Source organism: Hyperolius riggenbachi, chromosome 6 (genome assembly GCF_040937935.1).
Source record: "Hyperolius riggenbachi isolate aHypRig1 chromosome 6, aHypRig1.pri, whole genome shotgun sequence".
In the NCBI taxonomy this organism is placed as follows: domain Eukaryota; kingdom Metazoa; phylum Chordata; class Amphibia; order Anura; family Hyperoliidae; genus Hyperolius; species Hyperolius riggenbachi.
The window spans coordinates 391,442,736-391,454,481 of NC_090651.1; the positions used below are offsets into that span (position 1 = coordinate 391,442,736).

Here is an 11,746-nt window from a genome sequence, read left to right on the forward strand (position 1 = left end):
GGGTTAGGGCCGAACAGACCGAACATGGGCCAGATGTTCGGCATGTTCGGCCCGAACCCCGAACTCAATGGATGTTAATGGGACCCCCGAACATGCCGCTTTTGGGGGCCCTATGGGGTCGCAGGCATAAGGGGGAGCATGCCCCGATCGCGGGGGGGGGGGTCGGAAATTCCCCCCACCCCCTCCGCTAGCACTCCCCCCTCTGCCCGCTTCCCCATAAAAAAGTTTGCGTAAAGTTAATAGTACCTAGTGGTGGCTGGCTGGCTGTGGTGATGAGATGAGTGAGGAGGAGTCCGATTGACTAAGAGACGCGTTGAGGCCGGGCAGCGGGCGGTTCAACGGTAGTACCCTTGTGGTACTTCCGCCCTTTCTCTGACCTCACGTCCTCTACGTGATGACGCATACGAGGGTGACATAGTTCCTGAAGATCTAGGTCTCAACTCAAAGTAAAATAACACTGTACTCCTAAAGTTTCGGAAATCAGATCTGTGACCAGAAAAATTTTCAGGTACAGGCATACGTATGTCTGTGCTAGGAGGAGATCGCACTTCATCCACAGCCATCTGGAGGGTTTGTAAAGACCCGGACAAAGCATCAATTAACGCCCGGTGATTACCCAGCACTTGGTTGATGGTATCCACCGAGGTGGTAAGTGCGCCCAGACGGTCGGTGTGTGCATCCATTTGCATTTTTGGTCTGGCGTTCTGTAACGATCGGTGTAACACAGAGAGGGTCTGATTACCGGTGAACTGCAGTATCACCGAGAATACAGATATATACCCGATTATTGATGATCTGCAGTATCACCGATAATCAGATATATCTCTAACCTCTGGACACCTGGGAAATAAGAGTGTTTGGTGCAACAGTAATACTTTGAGGACTGCACCTGAGGAGCAGGTGCACAGCAGTAAGGAGTACTGCACAGTAACACGTTCCTTCCGTAAGCCTGAGACTCTCCCGAGGGAGGGGTCAGGCTAGGAGTAGGAAGGACAGAGTGTGAGTGACGCCAAGGAAGGATGTCAGGAAAGCAGAAGGTCATAACAAATAATCAACAATGCCTAGTCTCGGGTGTGAGCTCCTTGATCATCAACACCCTGGAACTGGTCTGAGTATGACTAGATGGTAAAGCTAATTCCTAGTCTGAGGTGTGAGGTCCCTGGTCATCAACACCCAGGAACTGGTCTAAATAATAACACAAATAATATACAGTTTTCCCTAGACTGAGGTGTGAGGTCCTTGATCATCAACACCCAGGAACTGGTCTAGATAATAACACAGATAATATCACAGATACTGACAAGGTCTGAGTGCTACCACGTAGTGATCGCAACGCCAGACACCAGAGAAATGACCAGCACCCAGTATATATACACAAGCGCTCTCCGGCGCCTCCCCTAAGTGCTGGACCAATGAAACCTGATAGAATTGTCAGCTGATCGGCTAGATCAGCTGACACCCTTCTGACTGTCATAAAGGCTCTGCCTCTCCGCGCGCGTGCGCGTCCTTCTGAACCTGTGTGGATTATCAGTCCCAGCCACACCAGACATGTGTTGTAATGCATCTACTGGTTTGAACGTGAGGCCAGCCGCACCGCTGTCAGAGCATGCGGCGGTTTCCCCGCGTTCAGCCATACTACTAGTGGTAGGCCCATGCGTGAAAACCGCCGCGTCGGACGCGGAATCCGCCGCCTTGTTCACTGGGCATGCGGCGGTTTCTCCGCACTCCGTCAGGCTAGTGGATGCAGGCCCATGCGAGCAAGCTGCCATGTTGAACGCGGAATCAGCCGCCTTACTCTGAGTACTCGCGGCGGCTTTTCCGTGTTTTCTCACACCCCTCCAGTTCCTCCAATGATCTCCGCCTACAAATCTGTGCACAAGATCTGCCCAGGGCTGGATTTCTGGAAAGGCCAAAAAGGCCATGGCCTAGGGCGGTAAAAAAAATCAGAGGGAGATAAAAGGGAGGCAGGACCTGAGAGATATAATAGGCTGCATGTCAAAACAAATCATTTCTCCTGCTCCGAAGCCGCCCTGCTTTGCTGCACACACAGTCAGAATTCCAGAGCTCCGTGTATTTTCCTTACTTCGTGGTGTGCGATGAGACAGTGCTATCTCCTGAACATACAAGCTTCCGTTTAATGCCAGGGGTGTAGAGAAACATGGATCACCATGTGCTTGCTGGGCAGTCTGTGACTCTGGTTGTAGACACAATTTCTGATCCAGTAAGGTAAACATTTTAACAGAATTATTTCCACTTTACAACTCAAGCTGGGCTAAACAATGTATTGTTGGTCAGATCATGTGATTTGGGCTGGTTAGGTAGGCCCAGTAATACAAGTACGAGGCAGTCATAGGAAAGGAGCACACGATCATGTAGAATACACTAGGGAAGGGAGAGGGTACAAGATACATGATCATGTGATTTGGGCTGGTTAGGTAGACCCAGTAATACAAGTACGAGGCTGTCATAGGAAAGGAGCACACCATCATGTAGAATACACTAGGGAAGGGAGAGGGTACAAGATACATGATCATGTGATTTGGTCTGGTTAGGTAGGTCCAGTAATACAAGTACGAGGCAGTCACAGGAAAGGATCACACCATCATGTAGAATACACTAGGGAAGGGAGAGGGTACAAGATACATGATCATGTGATTTGGGCTGCTTAGGTAGGCCCAGTAATACAAGTACGACGCAGTCATAGGAAAGGAGCACACCATCATGTAGAATACACTAGGGAAGGGAGAGGGTACAAGATACATGATCATGTGATTTGGGCTGGTTAGGTAGACCCAGTAATACAAGAACGAGGCTGTCATAGGAAAGGAGCACACGATCATGTAGAATACACTAGGGAAGGGAGAGGGTACAAGATACATGATCATGTGATTTGGGCTGGTTAGGTAGGCCCAGTAATACAAGTACAGGCTGTCATAGGACAGGAGCACACGATCATGTAGAATACACTAGGGAAGGGAGAGGGTACAAGATACATGATCATGTGATTTGGGCTGGTTAGGTAGGCCCAGTAATACAAGTACAGGCTGTCATAGGACAGGAGCACACGATCATGTAGAATACACTAGGGAAGGGAGAGGGTACAAGATACATGATCATGTGATTTGGGCTGGTTAGGTAGACCCAGTAATACAAGTACGAGGCTGTCATAGGAAAGGAGCACACCATCATGTAGAATACACTAGGGAAGGGAGAGGGTACAAGATACATGATCATGTGATTTGGTCTGGTTAGGTAGGTCCAGTAATACAAGTACGAGGCAGTCACAGGAAAGGATCACACCATCATGTAGAATACACTAGGGAAGGGAGAGGGTACAAGATACATGATCATGTGATTTGGGCTGCTTAGGTAGGCCCAGTAATACAAGTATGACGCAGTCATAGGAAAGGAGCACACCATCATGTAGAATACACTAGGGAAGGGAGAGGGTACAAGATACATGATCATGTGATTTGGGCTGGTTAGGTAGACCCAGTAATACAAGAACGAGGCTGTCATAGGAAAGGAGCACACGATCATGTAGAATACACTAGGGAAGGGAGAGGGTACAAGATACATGATCATGTGATTTGGGCTGGTTAGGTAGGTCCAGTAAATAATACAAGTACGAGGCTGCCATAGGAAAGGAGCACACAATCATGTAGATTACACTAGGGGAGGGGGGACCCTGCCAAAGGCTTACAATCTAATAATTTACAATTGAATGGGTGCACGAGTGTGGAAGCGGCTTTTCGTGCAGGTTGTGACTTTCACATCATGGAATCTATAGGAGGACAAATTAGGATGCAACAGTCACATCCAGGAACCTTAACTGGTTAAGAATAATTCTAATTGCCATCTCTGTATCCATGAGTTGCCATCAGAGCTGAAATCTCTGTATCCATATTATCCAGCGGCATTGAACTTGATGTACGTTCTTGTGCTTCCTCACCGTTCATGGTGTACTGTAGAGAATAGTGGTAATGCCCTAGTGGTCTTGGCCAGATGGGCCCTCATGATTTCTTGCTTAGCCCTGCATGACATGGTTGCTGTCAGTTTCTACAGTTAGCACATGGTGGCTGAAGTTTACACTCATAACTACAACATAAGACTCAATGTTCTTTCTGAACATTTGCATAACCTCATGTTTATCTTTTATCAGCTGCATGTGTTTCCTTTTTTGTTTTTAGAACAAGATGAGCTGTTTCATTGATAAGAGTCTACAGTTCAATAAGTCTCGAGGTTTTAGTAGGATGAACCATTGCAACTGAAGAGATCTTATTCCAGTGCACACCACAGTGAGGAGATCAGAGCCAGCACAATTCCAGGTATGGATACAGAATTAACATGAGCAGGATGAATAAAGCATTGTCTGTCCTCAAATCAAAGGAATTTTTAGAATTTTTCAGATTTTTTTCTATACTTCTATTTTTGTATGTCTTATAGAATATCTCTGTAAATCTCTTTACTGCCTCCTATTTTACCTCAGAGTCAAAATCAGACGACTTTCATTTTCTTCATAGTGTCTGTCCTATCCTCGATCTCATACAAATATTCCCACCTCATTCCCATCTCCAGTTGCTGCAAAGACCTCAATTTGTCTTCCTCACTTATGATCTTTTCACATGCTTAACTCTTTTTTACGTTTTCTCTCACTCTTTGGAATTTTCTTTCTTAGGCCCAGTGCACACCAAGCGGTTTTTGATGCGATCCGCCGGCCGCACCCGCCTGTCAAACCACTTGGTTAATGTATCTCAATGGGCTGGTGCACACCGGCGGTTTGAGGATTGTAGCAAACCGCAAACGTGCCTCCTGCTGCACATTTGCGGTTTGCATAAGCATTTCTGCTTCAATGTAAAGGATAGGAAAAACGCAAACTGCTGTGAAAAACGCTACTTCAGAGCGGTTTTCCAGGCGTTTTTATTACAGAAGCTGTTCAGTAACAGCTTTACTGTAACAATATATGAAATCTGCTACACAAAAACGCTCCCAAAAACACTAGGCTTGTTTAGAAATCCGCTCTAAACATGCCTAGAATCGCACTGAAATATGCTCCCCAAACCGCTAGCGTATTGCGGATCTGCTAGCGGTTTTGGTGTGCACTGGGCCTTATGCTGTCATGCATTTCCCTACTTTTATTTCCTATTGGTTCTAAAGGGTAAGCTTTTCAAAAGTGTAGGTTTCCCACTGTTTATTTTGCCTTATTCATCCATTACTTATCTCAATCTCACTCCTCCATGTACTAGAGGCGGTGGATGGAAAGCTAATCACTTTGAGTTGATGGAACGTCGATGGTATATTTCTACAGCTTACCATTGGACCAGTCTAGTGAAGGAGCTGATGGTATTGATTGGTTTCATTCTAAATGGTACATTTGCACAATCTCTACTCTTAACTACGATCATGTCCTCTTGAATTGTAAGCTCACTTGGGCAGTGCCCTCTTCTCTTCCTGTTTCATCATTTTAAATTGGTGTCTATGTAAGTTTGGAGTTAGCTGTACAGCATGACATAATATGCTGGTGCTTTATAAATAATAATATTATATTGTATTTTATTTTTTTATTCTAAAATGATTTGTTATGTAATTTGTGATTTTGTTTTCTTTTTTTGAAGGGAAATAAAATTTAAATAATGGAACCACCACTTTATTCTGGTAACTCGAGTGAAGAAGACTTCTCCGACATTTCGTTTGATTCCTCAAATGATACAGATTATTCGGATTTCATGGATTTGTTTGGTGCAATAATGTCTCTATATAAGGCATACAGGTTTATACAGGTCCTGTCTCTTGTTTGCTACACCGTTACATTTGTTACCGGAGTCCTTGGAAATGGTTTGGTCATCTGGATTGCTGGTTTTAAGATGAAGACCATAAATGCCATTTGGTTTCTGAATTTGGCCATTGCTGACTTTATCTGCAACCTTGGACTTCCTTTACGCATTTCACAATGGGCTATACCTACAGATTATGAAAAAGATCTTTGTATGATTGCGATAACTGTGATGTTCATCAATATGTTCGCTAGTGTCTATTTCTTGACTGTCATTAGTGTCGATCGTTGTGTGTCCGTCCTGTTCCCGTTTTGGAGTAAAATCTATAGAACCCACCGATTAGCCAGCATAGTAGCATTCCTTACTTGGCTGCTCTGTTTGTTAAGCAGTGTGCCACATGTGGTGTCTAATTACACGTACAAAGATACTTCAGAATGTTTTCCTAAATATGAGAAATGGCTACAAGATGATGAAGATGGCCAAGGTACTGATGTGATAGTCATCATTCGTAACCTGTGTATGTTCTCATTCCCTTTTATTATTATTTTTATCTCTTACGGTTTAATTGCTTACAAAGTGAAAACCATGAAACGATCAAAACATTCTTCCAAGCCTTTTCAGGTTATCATCACCATTGTGGTTTGTTTCTTCATCTGCTGGTTTCCATACAACACCTGGCCTCTTATTTCCCTGAACCCAAAACACTTGCGGGTCCACATGGTCATAACCGAAATCTGTCTTTGTTTGGCCTATTTCAACAGCTGCATCAATCCCATCATCTACGTCTTCTTTTCCCAAGATTTCAAGAAAGGTTTCCTAAGCTCCATGCCGGCCAAACTGGAAAGTCTCTTCAATGAACGGCCGGACTTAACCACAGAGGAATCAGACTTTAAAGAAACTAATGTTGAGCTTAAATCTTGTGGATAGATTTGGGATTTCTATAACCGATAAAAGTAGTAAAAATGGTTCTGTACCGTGTTAGCCAAACAATATATGTAGGTAGAAAAAAAATTCTTGTAAAGACACAGCATGCAAGATCTCAAAGTACTTATTCTTAAGGGTAACTTCAAAAATGAACAAGCAAGAAAGATTTCTGAGTACAAATTTATGAAAATGTTCAAGACATTAACAGAAGGTTTAAATTGTGGAATGGGATTCATGAATCCTTATGTAACATGATTGACTTGGCTTCACTATCTTCAGAAACCTGCTAGATTTCATGTTTGCTTGCACTAACTCACTGGCTCCAGCCTGCTGATCACCTGACATCTAACTGCTAAACAGTAACCAGCACAACTGCCATCTTCATGTTTGCTATTTCCCTGCATCAATGTTTTACTACAGCTAACATCTGGAAATATGCCTGAAGAAGGGGACTAGATCCCAGAAAGCTTGCATTATTTAACTTTATCAGTTAGCCATTAAAAGGTATTATTTTTACTATCTTTCTATCGAGAAGAAATATAGACAAATACTATTATGATACAGGTCACAAATCAACAATGAGATTCCCACCTTCACCAATAATACACATCCACCAACAAACAACTACTCAGAATAAGTTTATTATGGTAAATCAGGACCATGGAAGTGATTTCCCTGTGAAGTGTGTTGGGTCTTTGCTGTTATTTTTGTTATCCTTCTCCTTACTGTATATACCTGCATTATCCAAACAGCAATTCCCAACAATTATCTATCTATCTATCTATCTATCTATCTATCTATCTATCTATCTATCTACCTATCTACCTACCAGTATCTATCTATCTATCTATCTATCTATGTATCTATCTATCTATATGGAGTTTGTATGCCCCCCCCCCCCCCCAGTGTCTGTGTGGGTTTCCTCCAGGCACTCTGGTTTCTTCCCACATCCCGAAAACGTGCAGATTAGTTAATTGGCTTACCCTAAATTGGCCCTAGACTACGCTACATACACCGGTGATGATCGACCGTAATTTACGATTCCGCTAAATTTTGCGTACATTTTCGCATTTAGGCTTATACGTAATTACAATTTGTAAAGTCAATGGATTTCATAGTGATTCATAATTTCACCTAAAATGTTGTGTAAATTTCGCATAATTTTGTGCTGACTTTGGCAGTGAATAGCAGAGCTCCCATACATGGTTGTGACACCAAAATTGCTACATATGTTCAGGAGAATCGTGAGTACAAGTAAAAAAAAGAGTTTTCCAAAAAGACCTTGTCATTTTTGAGAAAATTGATTTTAAAAATGCAATGAAAAAGTGTTTTTAAATAAAATAGACAGTTTAAAAACCATTTTCTTTGCATATTTAAAAACAATTTTTTCAAAAACTACGTCTTCTGAAAAATTCTTTTTTTGACTCCTACCCAGTATGCTCCTTAACATATGTAGCAATTTTGGTAGAAATAACATGTATGGGGCCTTTGCTATTAACTGCTAAAGTCGGCATACAATTTCACAAAATTGTGCAAAAATTACACAAAATTGTGCAAAAATTACACAACATTTTACGCAAAATTATGAAATATTACTATTACATATGAAATGAATTCGTTTTCCCTGAAATTTTGCATTACGATTAACCTCCCTGGCGGTAAGCCTGACACAGTGTCAGGCTAGCTACTGCAGGGGATCACATCGCCCCGGGAGAATTTTTTAAAATAAAAGTAGCTCTATATGTTTAAGCTAGCACTTTGCTAGCTAATGATGTCCCCCAAGGGCCTCCGGTCCCCACCGATTGCCCGCAAACAATGCCGTAATACATACCCCCCAGGGATCCCGCGATGGCGCAGCCTTCACCTCCAGGCTTCGCTATGGGGAGGATCGGGACTGCGCATGACGTCATGTCCGATCGTCGCCATAGCGACGAGTGAAGCTGGATCGTGAAGCTGCGGCTCTCACGGGATCGCGGACGGGTAAATATTACCGGCGGCGATTGGGGTGTTTAGTTAGGTGCTGGGTGGCCTGGGGGACATAATTAGCTAGCGTAGTGCTAGTTTAGGTATATAGAGCAACTTTTATTTAAAAAAAATCCTCCCGAGGACGCAGCCTCTAAAACTGCGTACCGCCAGGGAGGTTAAGATACGTAAATGCAAATTTCGATGTGAAATTTCGCATATGCAAATTTTCGTCCCACCACTGACATACACTACACGATACATACGTAGACATATGACTATGGTAGATGGGATATGATGCCTTGACTAAATAAACTCTTCTATTTGTCAGTGCCTGTGTTTGCTGCATTTGGTCTTCCATTGTTCTTTGTTGTTCCTCCCTGGTGATTATCCTGATATATATATATTGCTTTATTCTCTGATGTCTCTGACCAGGAAACATGCCAGGACAACTCAGAACTGCTAGTTCATGTAGTGCAATATGCTTATTGGCAATTTAATTACTGTCAGACTATTGCACGGGTTCATTTTACTCTGCCCAGTTTTGCTACAGACAATACATGAAGTCAGTGACAAGACAATATACTCTGTACAGCACTGGGGAAGATGTCAGGGCTATATAAATAATACATAATGATAATAATAATCTCAAGAGTTGCTCCAGTACCATAGAACTCCATACCTCCCCCCATTATGCTCCAGTACCATAGAACTCCATACCTCCCCCTATTATGCTCCAGTACCATAGAACTCCATACCTCCCCCCATTATGCTCCAGTACTATAGAACTCCATACCTCCCCCATTATGCTCCAGTACTATAGAACTCCATACCTCCCCCCATTATGCTCCAGTACCATAGAACTCCATACCTCCCCCCATTATGCTCCAGTACCATAGAACTCCATACCTCCCCCCATTATGCTCCAGTACCATAGAACTCCATACCTCCCCCTATTATGCTCCAGTACCATAGAACTCCATACCTCCCCCCATTATGCTCCAGTACTATAGAACTCCATACCTCCCCCATTATGCTCCAGTACTATAGAACTCCATACCTCCCCCCATTATGCTCCAGTACCATAGAACTCCATACCTCCCCCCATTATGCTCCAGTACCATAGAACTCCATACCTCCCCCCATTATGCTCCAGTACTATAGAACTCCATACCTCCCCCCATTATGCTCCAGTACCATAGAACTCCATACCTCCCCCCATTATGCTCCAGTACCATAGAACTCCATACCTCCCCCCATTATGCTCCAGTACCATAGAACTCCATACCTCCCCCATTATGCTCCAGTACCATAGAACTCCATACCTCCCCCCATTATGCTCCAGTACCATAGAACTCCATACCTCCCCCCATTATGCTCCAGTACCATAGAACTCCATACCTCCCCCCATTATGCTCCAGTACCATAGAACTCCATACCTCCCCCATTATGCTCCAGTACCATAGAACTCCATACCTCCCCCCATTATGCTCCAGTACCATAGAACTCCATACCTCCCCCCATTATGCTCCAGTACCATAGAACTCCATACCTCCCCCCATTATGCTCCAGTACCATAGAACTCCATACCTCCCCCCATTATGCTCCAGTACTATAGAACTTGATACCTCCCCCCATTAGGGTTTCCCCCCTCCTTCAGCATCTTCAAGAAGGCCCTCAAAACTCACCTTTTCACTCTGGCCTACCTCCCCCCCTCACTAGTCACTAGTAGTCGGGATGCTCATTCGGATTCTGCGGAAATGCAATTTCCGAAATTGCATTTCCACATCGAAATGCGGAAATCGGTAATGCAAGTGCGGTAAGCGGATTTCCGCCGGAAACTGCGGAAATTTCCGCCGGAAATCGCGGAAATTCCACCCGACTTTAAAATCGATTTTCTCAAAAACTATAAGGTCTTTTTGAAAACTTTTTTTTGCATCTTGTTCACAAGATTCAGTTTAATAAACCCTGAAAATTGGTGTTTTTAGGCCTTACGGGGGCTTTGCTATTAACCGCTAAATTCGGCGGATTTTTACTGTAATGTAAAATGCAGAAAGTCTGCATCTGCTTATTTTCTGCATTTACATTACAGTAAAAATCAGCTGACTTTAGCGGTTAATAGCAAAGCCCCCGTAAGTCCTAGAAACACCAAATTTTCAGGGTTTATTAAACAGAATCTTCTGATCAAGATGCAAAAAACGTTTTCAAAAAGACCTTTTAGTTTTTGAGAAAATCGATGTTAAATTCGGGCAGAATTTCCGCGCTTTCCGGCGGAAATTCCGCATTAGAATGCGGAAATTGGTAGCGGAAAGTGGAATCGGTAATTGGCAATGGCGGAATGCGGATTTACAGTGGAATCAGAAATTGGCATTTCTAACCATCCCTAGTCACTAGTGCTCTAAACCTGCAGCTGAACTCTGGTCCCCTACCTTTCGTGCCCCTACCTCTCACTCTAGATTGTAAGTGTAACGTCTGAAACTGTGGCGGCTGTGGATGCGCAGGATAGATCCACAGCCGCCTTTGTTCCTTGAAAACAGGCCTTATCCGTCCTGTCAGCGTCCAGCACGCCGGGAACGGCATTGTCTCTGGCTCATGGGGTCTCTGTATCGCGCAGGCGTGCACGGAGACAGGACCTTTATGCTGGAAGAAGGCGCATCAGCTGACCTGCCGGTCGGCTGACGTCAGGAGTGACTCGCGCCGCTAGGATTGGCTGATTGCTAGGGGGCGTGGCGCTGGGCTCTTCTCGGCTTCTTAAGCCTTCACAGATCATTGGCAACTCGTCTGCTGTTGCGAATACACTCGTGTTAGCGCTCAGACCTAGTGAGGTTCCTGTTGATGATAGATGTATATGCAGTGTTTGCAATATACATCTATCTATAGTTAGTTTATATTACATTGTACTCTGATAACCTGTGTATGAATCTGGCTACTCTCTGACCTTGCTATTGCTAAACGATTCTGTACCTCTGCCTTTCTGACTTAGTTGCTGAACCTCTGCCTGATATTACTACTCTCTTGCCTGCCGTTTTTGTACTATCTATACCTGTCTGTTATCGTACTTTGCCTGTCTGACTACTCTACTCACC

At 43.8% G+C, this 11,746-nt stretch overlaps 1 protein-coding gene across 1 annotated transcript; it reads left to right on the plus strand.

The window, feature by feature from the left end:
* Positions 1 to 5,747: 5,747 nt before the first annotated feature.
* LOC137522318 (formyl peptide receptor 2-like) lies at positions 5,748 to 6,790 on the plus strand. Its single transcript, XM_068242349.1, has one exon. The coding sequence runs from the start codon at positions 5,748 to 5,750 to the stop codon at positions 6,699 to 6,701; it is 954 nt and encodes a 317-aa protein (XP_068098450.1). The 3' UTR covers positions 6,702 to 6,790.
* The last annotated feature ends 4,956 nt before the right edge of the window (positions 6,791 to 11,746 follow it).